This window comes from Onychostruthus taczanowskii, unplaced genomic scaffold (genome assembly GCF_017590055.1).
Source record: "Onychostruthus taczanowskii isolate IOZ18803 unplaced genomic scaffold, ASM1759005v1 scaffold19, whole genome shotgun sequence".
NCBI lineage: Eukaryota > Metazoa > Chordata > Aves > Passeriformes > Passeridae > Onychostruthus > Onychostruthus taczanowskii.
In genome coordinates, this window is record NW_024499128.1 from 11,709,088 (window position 1) to 11,726,230 (window position 17,143).

Consider the following 17,143-nt stretch of genomic DNA (forward strand, 5'->3'; position numbering starts at 1 on the left):
GGGCAGCGCCGGGCCCGGGCAGGTCCCGGTGCCGGTCCCGGTGCCGGTCCCGGTGCCGGTGCCGGTGCCGCCTCCCCTCGGTCAGCGGGGCCGGGGGGCTCCCTTCCCGCGGGCCGCGGTACCGCCTCGGTGCCCCGCGAGGCTTTGCGGTAGGGCTGGGTGAGGAGCGGGTGACCCTTCCCCGGCGTGTCCCTTCCTCCCCTGGGCTGCTCCTTCCCGGGGGTGCCCGTTCGCTGGGGTGTCCCTTCCTCCCCCGGCGTGTCCCCTCCCCGGGGTGTCCCTTCCCCGGGTGACCCTTGCTCCCCGGGCGGCGGCGGGAGCCTTTGTCCCGGAGGAGAGCGGCCCAGCGGAGCCCCTTGTTCCCCAAACGCTCCCGCCCCGCGGCTGTGCCTGTCCCGGGCACACGGGTCCCCCAGCTCGGGGGTGACACTCCCGTTCTCCGCAGGGCGACCATGGCGGCGTTCTGGCAGCAGCGGGGCAGGCGGCAGGAGAACGGCGGGCTGGGCAGTGTCATCGACGGGCTGGGCAGCGTGTTCGATGTGCTGCTGGCCAACGCCAGGCTGGTGCTGGGCGTCAGCGGCGCGGCCGTGCTGGCCATCGCCACGCTGGCTGTCAAGAGGGTAAGGCTGGAGTGGGCATCAGAGCACCAGAAGATGCCCAGGAGAGTTGGGTTTGCCCCAGTGGTGGGGCAAGGCGTGCCCCAAATCTCGATGTTTGCGCCTGAGATGGTTTCTTGCATATGGCAGAAATGCCACCGGTGCTGGCAGCAGTGCCATGGGCATGGAGCTGTGTGCTCCCACCCTGTGGGACCATGTATCCCTGTTTGCCTGGAGCATTTGGGATATGCTGTCCCATCCCAAAAGGGACTTAAGTTGTATTTAGGTATCTGTTTTTCATGTAAAACCTGCATGAAGGTAATGTGCACGTTTGTGGCTCCCCTCCAATCTGGGTGTTTTTTTGAGCAGAAGCCTTGAGTGGGGCTGTCTCTGCATGTGTGTGTGCTCCAGAGGGGCTGTTGTCACCCACAATTCATGGAAAACAAAGACAATATCTTGTCCTCTTGGGCTTTCCCTCCCTCCAGCTGATCGACCGAGCCACCAGCCCTCGGGATGAGGGCGATCCCAAAGCTGAGCAGAAATCCCTGGAGGAGAGCTGGCAGGACTTGGCATTAATCAAGACAACACCAAAACCCCCCAAGAAGCAGAGAAGGGAAGACCTCAGCGAGCCCCTGCTCTCTCCAGCTCGGCCCCTGGTGCCAGGTGAGGCTCTGGTGCCCAGCCAGGAGGATCACCTTGCTGTGCTCCGGGCGCCCGTGCCGGAGCTCCGCGTTATTTTTAGCTCGGTGTCCGGAAAGCCGACCCCGCTGAGCCTGCCCTGCTGGGAGGCTCCCGAGCCACAGCCCCTTTTTAGGCAATGCCTGTGGAAACAGGACCTCAGCAGGACCTCTGGTGACACCCAGGGTATCCTGGCAGGGGCTGTCGGGGTTTGTTTCCTCTGGAGCAGTGTTGGCTGTGCTCGTTTTCTGGGTCAGCTGTGCCTGCAGGAAGGTGTGCCCAGGACCTGCTGCAGACAAAGGCTGCCTTGTCCAGCTGCCCATGGAGATGGCGTTTTTCCAAGTGGGAAACTGGCCCAGCTGGGTCCAGGGCATGTCCTGAGATAATGGACCCAGAGCAGGATTGTCTGTAGGATCCTCGTGTGAGGAGGTGGAAGGGGAGGCACTGATCTCTCTGATGGTCAGTGACAGGACATGAGGGAGCAGCAGGAACTGTGTCAGGGAGGTTTAGGTTGGATATTAGAAAAAAGGTTCTTCCCCCAGAGGGTGTTTGGGCACTGCCCAGGCTCCCCAGGGAATGGGCACGGCCCCAAGGCTGCCAGAGCTCCAGGAGCATTTGGACACCACTCTCAGGGACAGGGTGGGATCGTTGGGGTGTCTGTGCAGGGCCAGCAGTTGGACTGGATGATTTTCGTGGGTCCTTTCCAACTCAGCATATTCTGTGATTCTCTGACCCTGGCAGCAAGTCCCTTGCCTGGTTCCCATCCCTGGCTGAGGAGTGAGGCTGGGAGCAGTCAGGTTTTGGGGTTGGTTTGGGCTCTGCATGGCTGAGAGGTGCTGTTAACATCAGTGGGCTCGATGGGGGCCCGTGGTGAGGTTGGTGTCACCTCCAGAGGGGTGAGCTGAGAGCTAGGCACCCAACTTGTACTGCTGAGGGTTTCAGCTGATGTGCTCAGACCTGTGACTTCTCCTTTCCCTTCTCACAGATCCCAGGGGCTCCTCTGCCCCTCTGGGGGCTCCTCAGGTCAAGTCCAGCCCCCTGCGCTGCCTCACGCTGCAGGAGAAGCTCCTCTCACACAGCAGCCAGCTGGCCGTGCCCGAGATCCAAGTGTCCCTTGTCCCACAGCTGGCCAGGAGCATCTGCACCCAGCTGCAGAACTTCCTGAGGAGCAAGTTCCCAGAGCTGCCCTTCGGCCGCCTCTTCCTCAGCGGAGCCCTCCTCGATGGCCTCGAGGTCCTGGAAGCTGACCACGTCCACCTCATGCTCCCGGTGGTCCTTGACGCCGGGCTCTGGAGCCTCATCTCGGGAGAGGACACCGTGGTGAGGAACCCCCAGTACTGGATGATCAAGAGGATCGATCTGGGGTATTTCCCTCGTGGGTGCAGCCCCTGGGACAGGTTCATTGTGGGCCGGTACCTCTCGTCCAGCGTGCTCAACGAGACCCTCCACAAGCTGCTGGTGGCCTCCATCAACTGGCCTGCCATCGGTGGCCTGCTGGGCTGTGCCATCCACCCCGTCGTGGCCTCCCGGGAGCTGAAGCTGGAAGTCAAACACGATCAGGTTGATCTGAGCATCACCCTCTTCCCAGTGGTGGAAATGGAGGACAAGGTTCTTCTGGCTGTTCCTCCTGAAGGACTGGTGGAAAACCTCTGGCTGGAGAGCTTTGACAGGGCGGCAGTCTCGAGGGTGAAGGAGCTGGATGCTGGTGACTGCGGGGCTCGGCAGCTCTGCCTCCGCATCCTGAACGGCGTCTGCAAGAGCCAGCCCAGGCTGCACAAACTGGGGGGCAGCCCCGTGACCCACGTCATCCTGCACCTCAGTGACACTGCCTCGGACTGGGCAGAGGACAGCCTTGCTGACAGGTTCCAGCAGGTGCTTGAGGAGCTGGTGGCCTCCCTGGAGAAAGGAGTCCTGCCTTCCTATTTCAACCCCAAAGTCAACCTGTTCTCCGGGCTGTTGGAAGAGGAGATTGATGAGATGGGCTTTGTGCTCTACAGGGCCATATCTGAGCCAGAGGTCCTGCTGAAGTGACCAGTGTGTTGGGAGCTCCTGAATGTGGGGTGCTGCTCCCCGCTGTGAGGGCTGCGATGCTTCTAGTTGACTAGTCAGTAAGAGGCAAAGTTCTTGCACTTTATGAGGAAAAAACCATTTCCTGTGTGACTAAAACGTGCCTGAGCAGAGGTGGGTGCTGGCAGAAGGAGCCTTTGGCTCAGAGGCTCTGCTGAACCCAGGGTGAGGGCAGCCCACACCACACACGTGAGTTCTGTCTGCTGGGAGCCCAGTGAAGCATGTTTGGTCTCTGGCTCCCAGTGTCCTCTGCCTGTCCCAGCTGTCAGGTTCCCCTCAGGCTCTGAGACCAGCTGGAGCTGGAGGGGAGCAGCCCCTTCCTGCTGCTGTGTCCTGCAGACCCCTCAGGTGCCACGTCCTGGGTTGGTCCTGTCACCAGCACCCTGTGTGGCCTCACTGTGCCAGCACTCGGGGCAGGGGGAGCCTCACCCACCTGTAGGATTTTGCCAATCCAAAGTAAGCCCTGTGGATGATCTGGGTGCTGGATGGTAGAGCCATAGCAAATGGGGGTTTATTCCTTGGAGACTCTTCCAGCTGCCAGAAGGGGTGAGCTCAGCCCTGCCTCTTTCTTCTGACAGTGTTGATGCTGCCCCGAAGAAGGGGCCCTTGTCCCATGCAGTGTTTTCCTGGAAGATGTCCTGAAAAAGAGCTGCTGGCTCTGGGGAAGCTCCTGGTTTCAGCTGGAGGCTGTTCCCCCTCCCCAGTGGGTGGGTGGCTGCCAGTGTCTGTCTGCAGGTACCTGTCCCCTGCCAGTCTGTCTGGTCACCTTTTCACACATGTATTGCTGCTGTCTTGAGGTCCTTTTTCCCTGGAGCCCCACGGAATGGGGTGGGGAAGCAGGGCAGGAATGATGTTGTGAGCAGAGCGCTTGCAAGAACTGAAGTGGTTTATGCTTTTTATTAAGAAGATATATTTTGTTTGGGTGTTTTGTTGGTTTTTTCTTTTCTTTTGAGTGGCTGCTAGTAGGGTTTGGTCTGGCTCTAGTCCCAGAGAAAAGCAGTTTATTCTTATATTTAATGGGAAAAGCTGGTTTTGCACGCGGGTGGAGCTGGAGGAATTCTTTGGACTTCACTGTGAGCAGCTGTTGTGGTTTAGTTTTCTTTACAGCTATCATCTTGTTTATGGGAGGAAAAAAAACCTGCTTTTCCTCCCAGACTGACAATTCCTTTGTTCCTTCAAACCACTTCCCAGGTGTTAGTGATGAGAATAAACCTTCCCTGTGCACACTGGTTCTCTGGTGTCAGCTTTCCTTTGTCTCCTTTCCCCTGCTAAGGGTTGAAATGACTCCCCAGCTGTGTGCCTTCCTGGGAACCACCCAGGGCATGTCCCTGCTGCCTGGAGAGCTCGGTGATGGTCAGATCCCATCCTGCAGAGTCTTCCTCCTCCTCTTCCAAAGCCCTGGACCCACAGAGTGCCTGGCTGCAGTGTGGGAGCTGTCTGGACACTGAGCTTGTACCACTGACAGAGCTCAGCTGAGCATTGACCAGGCTGAGACTCCTAAAGCTGGTCCTGGCTGATCCACCAGCAGGGTTTAACCTGCTCCCTGTGTGCTGCACAGCTGCTTCCCACTGCTGTTGCCATTCCAAGGTGGCTGCTGCCCTGCCTTGGCTCAGTGACTGCATTCCAAAGCCTTGTAATGCTGTTATTTTAGCCCAGGGTGTGTATTTTTAGGCCACGGCTGTTGATGGTAGGAGTGAGGGCTACAGGGAAGTGCAACCCAAATTCTCCTGACTTTCTGCATGGATTTAGGCCTGATAGGAATGGACTGCTGCAGGGTTTCAGGCTCTCTTTCAGACCTTTGCTGCTGTGGGCTCTGCTTCCAGCTGCCCTCCAAGTGCTCCAGCCCATCCCCCAGGAACTGCTCCATGCAGGATCCTGAGCAGCACTGGAGCTCCTGGCAGCAGAGCACACAGGAATCCTGCAGATTCCCTCCTCTGATGAGCAAAGGAAGCCCCAACAGAGAGGGAAGAGGCAGGCTGGCTTCCCAGGGAGTTCATTCTGAACTCAGAACAGGAAAACAGAGCTTCTCTTCAGCTCAGCCAGCTCTGTCTGTCTGTCCCAGGTCAGCAGATGCAGCTGGCGAGATAAAAACTTTTTCCCATCTCTTTGTAGCTCATTTCTAAATTGCTGTGGGGAATTTCTGCCAAGAAAGCTCCTCTATTGTTCCAGTGATTGGAAAGAGCAAGATTTGGCTGGATGCTTTTACAGTAAAAGCTTCACTATTTTATGTAGGAAGAAATAATCAGGGAAAGCTGTCACTGCATCAGATTTAAAATTTAAATAATATTTTAATAAGAAACTCATTAGTTTGACAAAAATAACTTTCATCAGCTAGCAGCATCACAAAGGCATGTCTCAAAGTTTGAGGAAGAACTTGCCTTCAAATTCAGGAACCATCTAAAATGAAGGCTTTTCCTGAGTACTGCAGCTGAGCTCCTCCCAGGGCAAGCACCAGATCCAGCTCCTGTGCACCTGACCCTCCTTCACTGGCAGGGACAACCCAGGTAAGGGTGACAAAAATGGGGAATGTTGCTCAGGTAACATCAACTGAGAAGGGAACTTAAATTCCACACTGTGGAAAGCCAGGGACTGAGCAGAGCTTGGTAGCCCTGGTGTCTGTCCTGGTGGCCCTGATCCAGCTCTTCCCTGCATGGAGAGGCCAGGAACACCAGGATGGTGCAGGGGGATGATGCAGTGCAGTTTTCCCCACAGACTCAGCTTCCAAGTGCTTCCTTGAAATGTTCAGACTTTCCCAAACTGCTCAGCAGAAGAGCAGCTGGAAACAAAACCTGATAGTGGAACCACTTCTCCAAGGTGGTTGAACCCTTGCTGAAACAAACGGCATCCCTTGGCAGGAGCAGCCTGCAACCAGCCCCTCCAAAAAACACTCAAGGGACTTGTTCCCAAAGTCCAGTTCCTTGTGGCTCCTGCAGAGTTCACAACCCTTGCAGGCTCTCAGAGGTCCATCCCAGCTCAGTGGTTCTGAGGACAGGTTTTCCTCGTGTGCCCAGGCTGGTGGCAAATGCTGCAGGTCCGTGGCTTCTTGGCAGTAGATGCTGAGGAGAGATTGCCTGGTCTCTTGGCCTTGCTTCCCAACCCTCTGGAGTATCCATTGCTTCCAAAGTGGTTCAAAGAGTCATCTCCAGAAGGGCCTAGAGATAAACAACTTGAATTTAAGGATCGTTGAAAACATAAATAGGTGAGAAACACAAGGTAAGTTCAAACTAGATCAAAGATTCTAGATTATTCCTGAACCTGCACTTGCTTCAGACTTGTCTGAACTGTGAAATGTTCTTTTCATTTATCCCATTTATCTTGCAGCATTAGAGACATGTGGGAACAGCACAGGGGAAGCTGATCTGCCTGCTTGCTGAAGCAGAAACAAAAAATGGCAGAGAAGAACTTGGGGTTTAAGTAGTTTTGAAAGTTTGATTTTACCCCTTTAGGCCCAAATGTCTGAGGAGGAAGAGGATCTCTCACAGACCACATCTTCTCCTCTGTACCTGGTTATGTCCCTTTTTGTCAGTCCTCTCTCTTTTGCATCCTTGTTTTGTCATTATTTTTGTTTTCAGCATCTTTCCACACAGTTTCATCTCTGATCAAAGCTCCAGAATGACCTGCCCTTTCCCTGTACCCCTTAACTAGGCCAGAGGGAGCAGCACAGTTTCCCTGGCATGCCAGGTGGGTTTGAGTGTCTCCAGAGAGGGATACTCTATCACCTCCCTGGGCAGCTGTTGCAGACCTCTGCCACCTTGAATGCAAAGAAGTTCTTCCTCACGTTGAGGTCAAACTTCTTGTGTTTTAGTTTCTGGCCATTGCTCCTCATCCTGTCACTGGGCACCACCAAAAAAAGCCTGGCACCATCCTTCCCTGTGATATTTACATGCAGGAATGAGAACCCCTCTCAGTCTTCTCTTCTCTAGACTAAACAGGCCCAGCTCCCTCAGTCAGAGAGATGCTTCAGTCTCCCACCATCTTTGTGGCCTCCACTGGACCTTCTCCAGCAGCTCCTTGTTTTGTTCAGCTTAAGAGCAGCCTGCAGCCCTGGTGTGTGCCCCCAGCCCGGCCATACCTGGTGCCACGTTCTCATCTGCCCACTGGAAGAAGCCGCACTGCTGCTCCCGGGGCTTGGGGCAGGTGTGGAACTGCCTCCCCTTGTTGGGCCCGTCCTTCTGCACGGTGCGCGTCACCACGGGCTGCTCACACCTGCACACTGTGCCCCCATCCGAGCTGCTGCTTCCCAAGGGCTCTCTCCCTCCTCCTGGCTGCTGGAATCCCGCTGGGGTTCTTCCGGCAGCGGGCTGGAGCAGCGTGGAGCTGCCTCTGTCCTGTGGCTGCTCGTCAGCCCAGAGGAAGAAGTTGCAGGTGCTGGAGCTGCACTTGTAGAACTGGCGGCCCTTGTTGGGGCCGTCCTTGCGCACGGTCAGCAGCAGCGCCTCGCTGCCACAGTTGCACACCACGGCATTGCCATCGTCTGGAGCAGCTGCAGGAGCAGCCCTGGGGCTCCTGGAGGAGTTGACGGGGAGCAGGTGTCCCCGTGCCACGTTTGAGGTCCCCCTGGCTTGCCTGGTCTCGCTGCTGGTTCTGTTCAGGGAGTGGTTGGCCTGCAGGTGATGCCCTGGCTGGGTGGTGGATGAGGCAGGTTGGGATGATCTGTGTGAGTACTTGAGGTCCAAAAGCTCTTTCAGCATCTCATCACAGCCTCCAATGCAGCCAACAAATTCCAGGGGCATCACAGGGGGAACACTGCCCTTCTTGAATTTAAACTTCAGTCTGCAAGGAAAGGAAGAGTCAAAGTCTGCCAGTTTCTCATCAACAGACCTCAATTTATACTTGGACTTTTATTTATTGTTTTCATTCTGCTATATGGAGGCCAGTTTCCCCAACCCCTCTTCTTTCCATCCCCAAGCCAAGTGCTACTACAGCTTTCCAAGACTGGAATGGAAAATGGTTGCCCAGCTTAGCCCATGGAAGTCTCTGCCCCAGTGTCCAACAAGGGAGCATTGGCATGACCTACCTGTGAACTGGATGGGGTTTACACACATCACAGATGCTCTCATCCCTGGTCACATCCACCACGAAATCAGGGAACCAGACTGCAGTTCTACAGGCTGGATAGCTCATGCAGCTGAGGTAGAACCTGCCGAGGGACAAAGGCACTGGATGAGGAAGAGGCAAACTCAAGATAGTTGGGGATCCATTCTCGTGTCTTCTCAGCCATCAGAAATTGTCAAAACTGCAGTTTTTCAGGGGAAATACCTACTTGAGAAGAGATTCAGCTGAATCCACACAGCTCATGTAGCTGGTGGAGTCAGCAAGCTGCAGCCCAAGGTTTCCAAGCTTTTAACAAAGGAGGTAAATGAAAGCCTGGAGAAACACAAACTAACACAGGAAGGTCACCAACCCGCCATTCTTCCTGGTCTTCAGGACCATGTCACTGTTGCACTGGGGACACTTCCGAACAGAAAGGGGCATTGCTGGGTACACCTCATCCTGCTCTGGAACTTCTGCAGCTTCTCCCAGATACTGAGCCAGGGCCTGGTCCAACCTGTAAAGAAACGAGCAGAGCATCCTGTGTGTCTCTGCACAGAGCAATCAGGTGCTGCAGTGACTCAGAGCCTGCTGCCCCCCACACAGCCCCTCTGAGCTCCTCCACGAGCACATTGACTCAGCACCACGTTTCTGGAACAGGAAAAGTGTGGGTACAACATCAGAGGTCAGTGCACGTTGCCATCCCCAAATTCAATCTTAACTGCTCATCCTGGTTTAAACCCTTAGCTGGGAGGAACTCCTGACAGCATGCCAGGCTTTGAGTCATCCTTTCCCACACAAATACCACAACATAGGGGGCAGAGCTCCAGGGAAACAGTGTGAAAGGATTCCCCACTCTGAGCCCCAGAAGAGCAGCCAGCACCTCCCAGCAAAACAAGGCAAAAGGAGAGGACAAAGACAGTACTCACTTGTTGGCTCTGGCCACAGCTTCAATGAAGACTTGCTTGTACTTCTGGACCTGCTGCTGTAACACTACAGATTTGTCTTTCTTCCCCTCACAGATCAATTTCAGATCAGCCTCCAGCTCAGCTCGAAGGTCAGGCTTGGACATCTCGTAGCCCATGGAATCATAGCCTGAGGAATATATGGAATGGTAAGTGAAGGGAAGGAGCAGTAAGGACTCTGCCATCTTTGTGAGGGCTCTCTCCTCACCTTCCACCAGCCCCATGCCCAGCTGGCCGGGCAGGAAGCGCTGATCTGCCGTAAGCCCCACGTACATCCGCGTCTTGATCGTCTCGATGTGCTCGGCGTGGGTGGCATCAGTCCCTGGAAGCACAGAGAGGTCAGTCAAATCAGGAGCCAAGAAATTACTTCCCCTATGCCCAGGGACCAGGACACAACTTATGGTGAGGAGCAGCACTGCCCTCGTGCCCTGCTGGCACACCCTGAACCCAAAATTTCCCACCTCCCTGGGTACTGCAGGCTCCTGAGGATGTGTGGACTTTGCCCTTTATATCCCTGTTTTCTGCACATTTAAGTCATTTCTTATCTGCAGCAACATTTGGAGAATTCCCTGGGGAGAACTCCCTCTGCCAAGAGCAAGAGGCCACGCTGCCCAGTACTGACCAATGCCGTGTTTTTCCATGAGAGCAATGAGATCTGCTTCTGTGAGGAGCAAGGGAGGGCTGGTTTCCCCATCCACCATCTCCACTGTGGTGGGCTGAAAGCGAGACCCTTTCTGATACAGCGGGATAACCTGAAGGGAAGGAGAATCTCTTTGAAACTGCTTCCTGGTCCATTCACTCAGGACAAAGGCTCTGAGTCAAACAGCCAGAAATGGTCAAAAGTTGTTGTGCAGAGAGGTCTGAAGTTGGCAGTGAAGTGCTACTTTAGCCTCTCCCACTTATGTTACTCAAGGGGATTACCTTATCACTCCACTTGTCATAAGGATACACTTCCAGGTAATTTCTGGCCAGGATCATGAGTCCTTGAGCAATGAATTGCTCGTTGGCAATGTCAATCTCCACAGTTGTTTCCTGTCCTTTGGCATCTTGAGAGCAGCAAGCCAAGAAGTGGCGCACGATGAATTCGTAGAGTCTCTGCTCATTGCCCTGAGATCAAACAGTGAGAAGGGTGTGTGTTCTCCCAGGTTAACAAGACATCACAAAATCAGTGCGATCTCAGGTGAGGATTTTGTGCTAATGACCATGTTAAGATTTTATCTTTATTTATCAAGCAACACAACCTATCCAGTTCCCTCTGGTTACACCCACCTGCAGGTTGCTGGCGTATTTTGTGGGGTGAATGGGAGGGTGAGCCTGATCAGACTTGGTTCCACTCCGAGGGGTTGGCCCACCCTGATCCAAAATCCTCTGTGCAAACCCTCCCCAGTTTGGGTCCTGTGTTTGATGTTCTACCAAGGCAGAGAGGTTCAGCTCCTTGGGGAAAATGTTGGTCTCGGTTCGAGGGTAACTAATGAACCTTAGGAAGAAAGACAGGAGAGCACATTGAGAGTTGCTCCAAGATGTTTCCCATTTTGAACAAAAGGCCATTTAGTTTTAGAAGAATTAAGTTTACCAAGCCAAGTCTTGCTTTCTTACCCTTTAGTATAGAGTTTTTCTGCTATTGTCATTGTTTCCTTTGCATTTATTTTCAGTTTGCGGGAAGCCAGTTTTTCCAGTTCCTGCATTAGGAAGAGCCAGAAAACCCAAAAGTATTAGTGGCTAATTCAAAGCAGTGAGTAAAACATCTGTTCAAAGCTCTTTTCAGAAAAACCCATCCCAGAGTTCAAACATACCACAGTGTCCAGGGGCAGGGGCCTCCATTTGCTCTTTGGCTTGCTCACAACATCAACAACGGTCGCTACCGGATCCTAAACAGAGTAAGCAAAAACCACATATCCTTTAGGAGTTTACACAAACTGTTCTTCAAAAGTCTTGAGCAAGACAGATACAGGGAATGTTTGGCTGAATCTGGATTCTGCAGCTCTTTACAAGCTTTCCTACCTCCATACACATCTGGTAAAGGACCAGGCAGGCTGTGTGATTGAAGAGCCGGTTCCTCTTCCAGTTGAAGACCACGCTGCCGTCCTCATGGTCGTGGGTCACTGTGAGGGACAAGAGCTGGCTCATGGAGGAGCCACAAAATGGAAATACCACAAAGGAACTTGGAAACCTTCCAGCTCTGCTAAATGGTCGTGGCAGAGGAACATTAAATAATCTCTGGAGCTTTTTTGTGTCAGTTGCTCCAATGTTTTTCCTTTTTATCCACATTAAACCCTAGAAGATGGAGCCCAGGACTGTGTTTCTCTAAACAAACCTTTAATTTTGTAGAAGGCTTCAGGAACAAATGCCTGGATGGCTTTGAAACGTTCAACTACAAATCCCAGTGTTGGGAACTGGCAGCTGCCATAGCTGATCAGCTGATCTGCTAAAATATCAGGGAAGATCTTCCTCAGCCTCAGAGTCTGGAATCTGGTGAAGGCAGCACCTGAGGAAACAAAATGGGCACCACAACTGAATATAACAATACTGAGTGACAACCACAGTACTTCAGATCTTTTTAATATTCTGAGCATTGATTTTACTCTGTTTAATACCCAGTTGAAGAAGCTCGTCAATGCTGCATGAGCTATAAATTCAATATTTGCTTCTAGGAGAAATTTCCTCTTTTCAGGAGGAATTTCTTCACAGAAGAGGCTTTTAAACATTGGAATGGACTGCCCAGGGAGGTGGTGGAGTCACCATCCCTGGAGACGTTCAAGAAACAACTGGATGTGGTATCCAGTGCTCTGGTCTGGTTTACCAGGAGGGGATCAGTCACTGGCTGGACTCGGTCTTGGCAGCTGATGATGCTCTGATTCAAAGAACATACTTCCAGTAAAACATAAGATGCTTTTAGTTAAATCTGATAAAAATCAGATGAGACTAGAGAGGGCACTTCTGCCTTGTGTTGAGGTTTACGTGCCTATCCTGAGGTCCAGCTCCTGCCTGACGTCCACGGCATCGCTGGTTTTCTGGTCGGGCTGGGTGAGGTTCTCACAGGCCGCTCTGACAGCGTGAGGCGTGATCTCGGAGAAGCGCGCTCGGAAAACCTGCAGGTTTGGCTTCACTGCCAGACACACACACACAGGAGAAATCAGAGGGGCTCAAACACCAACAGAAAGGAGCAACAAATACACAGCTATGGAGAGAGCGTGCTGTCAACTGATTCTACAGCTTTCCAACAGCTGGGTGCATTTCTGTCACAGACACGTGTTTTTTAGAATTAGCCAGCATTGAATCTGGACACAATAAAACTGAGAATTTGCCTCTGCTAAAAGAGTTGTTAAATTAATTAATCAATGGTGATGAAGATGCTCTACACACCAGCTTTGCACACGTGGATGATCTCAAAGCCGATGTTCTCTCCTTCTCGATCGCAGTCAGTCCAGATCACCAGGGCTTGGCACTGCTGGATTTCTCGTTCAAGGGTCCTCTGAGAGGAGAAAAGCAACACAGGGAGAACATTCCAGGCCACTGGCTCTGTCATTTCATTTCAGAATGACTCACTGAACACAAAATGCAATGTGTATCCATGGAGATGGGTTGTTGCAATAACATTTTGTAATTGTGTGTCTCGAGAGATCAGGCAGCTTTTAAAAGAACTGAGTCATTTATTTACATCTAATTCTGTTAAAAAGTTTGGCTTGGAGCAGGTTGTACCACAATCTGTTTTCTAAAAATGTCTTTTTCTGTAAAACTGAGTCACAATCATCAGTTCCACCTTGCTGGAAAAAAAAACATTTCTATTTTTAGCTGCTCCTTCACTGCACTACTTGTACATGAACAAGAGTTTCAGTGCCACAAATGAACAGCATACACAGTCCTAGGAAATGTAGTAGGAATCTCCCAAACTGCAGAAATTTGGATGTCAAGGACAAAGGTAAGATCATCCTTCTGTCTGGGACAAGATTTGTTGAACCAACCCCTGAGCTCAGTTTCAAAGTCTTAACCATGATGTACCTTGATATCCAAGTAATTTTCAGGGCAATACTTCTCAATTTCAGCATCAAAAAGAGCTAAAGGGTTGCAGCTGTGCCTGGAAAAGAGAGGAGAAACGTGTGTGTGCATCACATAAACTAAAACACTACTTGTGAGCCACTACCTGGTGCTCTCTAAGTACTGGAATTAATGTATTTTATTACAGGCCTTGTTTCAGACAACAGAGAGTTCACATGGAATGCTGAGTAACACTTAAAAGCAGCAGAATGAAAAACCAGCCAGAGAAAACAGCAAATCTGGAAGGCAACAAGCAGCTTCTCCTATCTGAAGCCCAGAGTACAAAAGGAGGTAAGGCAGAGAAAGCACCTTGCTTCCCAGAGCAGCTCCTAGCTGAACAAAGAACACAAAACCATCCCATTTTGGAGTCAGTTTAATTCCCTGTGTCTGCCTTGATGTATTTTAACCAGTATTATGTCTTCAGGGCGTTTTAGCACTCTGAAGACAGGAATTTGAAACAATATTTTGGCTGTTTTCTGTAAAATTTGGAACACATCACCCTGCTCTGAGTCAGAGTCCCTCCCTGCCCCTTTGTCTTTGAGCTTGCAGTGTCAGGGAGGAGAACAGGAGGTGACAGGCCCCTCCTGTGAGGGCCAGGAGGTGACAGAGCCCTTCCCCTTCCTGCCAGGGCCACGAGGTACCAACCATTTGCGAAATGGCATGATAAAATCATGAGCCAGTAAATGTCCTGACACGGATGTCATCACCATGGTAACGTTCTGCAAGAGACACAGCAAGGAAATTAGTGCCCATCACTCACCAAAAACTACCCACAGCCCCCAAATCCCCTTTCAGCTCTAAATTTAAATGATTAGTGACACCTTTCTCCTGTTAATCCCAGCATGGTTTGGGTTGGGAGGGACCTTAAAGTCCATCCAGTGCCACCCCCTGCCATGGCAAGGACACCTTCCACTGTCCCAGGCTGTTCCAAGCTCCATCCAGCCTGGCCTGGAAAATGTCCAGGGATGGAGCAACCAAAATTAATACATCATAACAAGCCCTATCCGTGGCCTTATCCTCAATTTTTGTAGGAAGCTCCCAATTCTAAACAGCAACATATTTTTGACTGATATAAAAGCAGAAAGTTAAAAGATTTAGAGCAACAAAACAGGTGGTGGAGCCAAGAAAACAACATCTGACTTTTTCTCATCTTTGGGCAGAACATCTCAATGGCTGGAGCTGTGTTTTGTAATTCCTGACAAATGGCTTTTATTAATTAGTATTTGTACTTCATTAATCCAGCAGCAGATTGAGAGAAAACTCTTACCTGGCCAAACATCTGGTAGTCATATTCATAGATTTTGTTGAACTTGGAAAACCCTTCTCGCTGGAAAGAAAAGGAGAATTCCTGAGTTTCTGGCTTTTCACAGAATAATAATTCTCAATTTTTTTTTTTAATTAAATTTTTTAACAGGAAACAAATCCATCCTGCCCCACTTTGTCCACACTGGGTTGGAGCACAAGAGGCACGTGGCAAAGGAAAACCAGCCACTGGAGCTAATGGGAATTGCAGCAAGGGGATGGAAATCTCCTGTATCATTTATGGAGGCACTGAAATGGTGATTTCCAAGGTAAGGGGATTTTAAACCATTCCTGAAGGTGATTTCAGGGTTATCTCCCCATGAATAATGATGAACTGATTTATTTAATGAGGCTGGCCAGTGTTTAGAAACTCCTATCTTGTTCCAAGGCTACCTCCCACCTAACTGGGACTCGTGGAAGTTTCTAGATTGTGTATGTGCTGCCTTTTTTACAGAAGCAGGATGATGTCTTGATTGGGACTGTCAGCACCAGGTTCTCAATAACACCTCTCATTCAAATCAAGGGGGTTGGAGCCACGTGGGGGTCAGCCTCTTTTCCCAGGTGACAAGGTGAGAGGGAACAGCCTCAGGCTGTCCCAGGGAAGGTTTAGGCTGGACATCAGGAAGAATTTCTTCATGGAAAGGGTTATCAAGCAGTGCAAGTGCCCAGGGAAGTGGTGGAGTCATCACCCCTGGAGGTGTTCAAGGAACAACTGGATGTGGCACTCAGTGCTCTGGTCTGGGTGCCAAGGTGGAGATCATGGGCTGGACTTGGTAATCCCAGAGGTCTTCTTCAACCTCAGTGACTCTGATTTGGTCTAGGAGCACCTTAGTTTGGAAATTCCTTAGTTTGGAAACAGGAAGTGATTATGCAAACTGTTACCACAGCAGCAGAGAGTAGAAATCTTGGAATTTTTCTTCTCCAAACCACAGCCTGTTTTTGCTTTATTTGGTGGCCTCCAGTAAACCCCTGACACTTGCTGATGCTGCAGAATTGGTGCTTCTAGAGAGGGAAACGCATGCCAAGGGATGGTGTCAGTTCCTGAAGCCCTTTTCATACACTGCTAATCCAGGAAGGACCAGGGAGCCCTCACCACGGGAAGGCAGAGGGAGCTGAGTTCCCACTGGACTTAACCCACAAGGACCTGAGACTCCCAAACACATTTGGGCAAGTGATCTTTGTCCCCAGAACATTCTTGTACCCTCACGTGTTGAGGGACAAAACCAGAGCCAAGTGTGCTGACGTGAAGTGGTCATGCCAAGAGTGCTGGAGCTGCCACACACACACAAACACACACACACACACAGACACACACACAGCCCCTCCCCAGCCCTGTCTCGGTGCTCCCGGGAGCAGCACGATGTGGATGTGGGCGGGCCGTTCCTACCCGCCGCACGTTCCTGTTGGAGAGCAGCTCGGCGATGCCTCGGGCAGCGTCGTTCTTCTCCGCCACGCAGAGCACCTTGCGGATCCTCTGCAGCGCCACGTCCTCGGCGGCCCGCGAGAAGCAGCGCCAGGGCTGGGGCAGCATCCTGGCCCCGGGGAACAGCCGCACGGAGAGGTTCATCACGGGAGGTGAGGCCAGGGCATGCTGCTGCTGCTGCTCCGCGTCCTGGGGCCGGCTGCTGCGGGGATGGAGAGATCGCCGGTGTCACCGCTCGGGAGGCTCAGGGCAGCCCCTCGGGGATGGAGAAGGTGTCACCCCGCCGCAGGCACAGCTGTCAGGGCAGCCTGTCCCTCGGTCCTCTCCTCCTCTGCTGCGGCTGGGGCTGCCCTCTCCCCCATGGCCGGGGCAGCGCAGTCCTGCCATCCCTGATCCCCCCTCGGGCTGTCCCTTACCCGGGGCAGCGCAGTCCCCTCATCATCCCTGATCCCCCCTCAGCCACTGCGATCCCCCTCGGGCTGTCCCTTTGCCACCGCAGATCCCCCCCTCAGGCTGTCTCTTACCCGGGGCAGCGCAGTCCCCTCATCGTCCCTGATCCCCCCTCGGGCAGCTCAGCCCCCTCGCCACCCCGATCCCCCTCGGGCTGTCCCTTTGCCACCCCCGATCCCCCTCGGGCTGTCCCTTTGCCATCCAAGATCCCCCCTCGGGCTGTCTCTTACCCGGGGCAAACCTTTCTCTTTCCTTTCGCCCTTTTTTCCCCCCGTTCCCCCCTCACCTTCCACACCTCCCGCGCTCCGCTGTCGCTCTCTCTCACCGTCACGTCCTGCCGCAAAGCGCAGCCGCGGCGGCGGCACGGAACTACAACTCCCGAGATGCTCCGCGGCGCCACACCCGCCGCCGCTCCGCCTCGGTTTTCCCCCTTTCCCGCTGTCGCTGGGCCCGTCCCAGGGTCGGTCACGACAAAGACTGACGACGGCAAAAATAAACAACTCCAGCTGAGGAAGAGGAGGAGGAGGAGGCGGTGGCGTCGCTTCCTGCTGGCGGGGTCAGAGGCCGCGCGTCATGTGACTCCAAGATGGCTGCGG

The 17,143-nt window shown here is 52.7% G+C and overlaps 2 protein-coding genes across 7 annotated transcripts; one reads left to right on the top strand and one right to left on the bottom strand.

Annotated features, from left to right (window-relative positions):
• Positions 1 to 24: 24 nt before the first annotated feature.
• Positions 25 to 4,570, top strand: MIEF2 (mitochondrial elongation factor 2). Of its 2 annotated transcripts, none has more exons than XM_041401684.1 (4): positions 25 to 149; positions 446 to 620; positions 1,082 to 1,259; positions 2,260 to 4,570. In XM_041401684.1, exons 2-4 carry the CDS (start codon positions 453 to 455, stop codon positions 3,303 to 3,305), a joined length of 1,392 nt encoding a protein of 463 aa, XP_041257618.1. In that variant the 5' UTR covers positions 25 to 149; positions 446 to 452; the 3' UTR covers positions 3,306 to 4,570. The 2 variants fall into 2 exon arrangements, with proteins under 2 accessions (XP_041257618.1, XP_041257619.1); XM_041401685.1 differs by having other exon boundaries at positions 41 to 159.
• Positions 4,571 to 5,609: 1,039 nt separating this feature from the next.
• Positions 5,610 to 17,003, bottom strand: TOP3A (DNA topoisomerase III alpha). 5 transcript variants are annotated; one of them, XM_041401680.1, is made up of 20 exons: positions 16,873 to 17,003; positions 16,062 to 16,296; positions 14,640 to 14,699; positions 14,018 to 14,091; positions 13,337 to 13,412; positions 12,701 to 12,809; positions 12,300 to 12,443; positions 11,652 to 11,822; positions 11,339 to 11,439; positions 11,131 to 11,205; positions 10,934 to 11,016; positions 10,607 to 10,814; positions 10,259 to 10,444; positions 9,960 to 10,089; positions 9,546 to 9,659; positions 9,302 to 9,467; positions 8,746 to 8,889; positions 8,359 to 8,481; positions 7,414 to 8,114; positions 5,610 to 6,493 (listed from the first exon to the last, which is right to left on the bottom strand). In XM_041401680.1, the coding sequence occupies exons 2-20, from the start codon at positions 16,239 to 16,241 to the stop codon at positions 6,315 to 6,317; spliced, it is 3,024 nt and encodes a 1,007-aa protein (XP_041257614.1). In that variant the 5' UTR covers positions 16,242 to 16,296; positions 16,873 to 17,003; the 3' UTR covers positions 5,610 to 6,314. The 5 variants fall into 5 exon arrangements, with proteins under 5 accessions (XP_041257614.1, XP_041257610.1, XP_041257615.1 ...); XM_041401676.1 differs by having other exon boundaries at positions 16,062 to 16,299; positions 16,873 to 16,988; XM_041401681.1 differs by having other exon boundaries at positions 16,843 to 16,973.
• Between the last annotated feature and the right edge of the window lie 140 nt (positions 17,004 to 17,143).

Bases quoted from the DNA above. Each gene is read 5' to 3' on its own strand.
- MIEF2 (XM_041401684.1), top strand. From the start codon at position 453: ATGGCGGCGTTCTGGCAGCAGCGGGGCAGGCGGCAGGAGAACGGCGGG. The intron at 621-1,081 runs GTAAGGCTGGAG...CCCTCCCTCCAG, and splicing joins CCACGCTGGCTGTCAAGAGG to CTGATCGACCGAGCCACCAG. The intron at 1,260-2,259 runs GTGAGGCTCTGG...CCCTTCTCACAG, and splicing joins AGCTCGGCCCCTGGTGCCAG to ATCCCAGGGGCTCCTCTGCC.
- TOP3A (XM_041401680.1), bottom strand. From the start codon at position 16,241: ATGAACCTCTCCGTGCGGCTGTTCCCCGGGGCCAGGATGCTGCCCCAG. The intron at 13,413-14,017 runs GTTGGTACCTCG...TCTCTTTTCCAG, and splicing joins ATCATGCCATTTCGCAAATG to GCACAGCTGCAACCCTTTAG. The intron at 8,482-8,745 runs GTTGGTGACCTT...GTCCCTCGGCAG, and splicing joins AAGACCAGGAAGAATGGCGG to GTTCTACCTCAGCTGCATGA.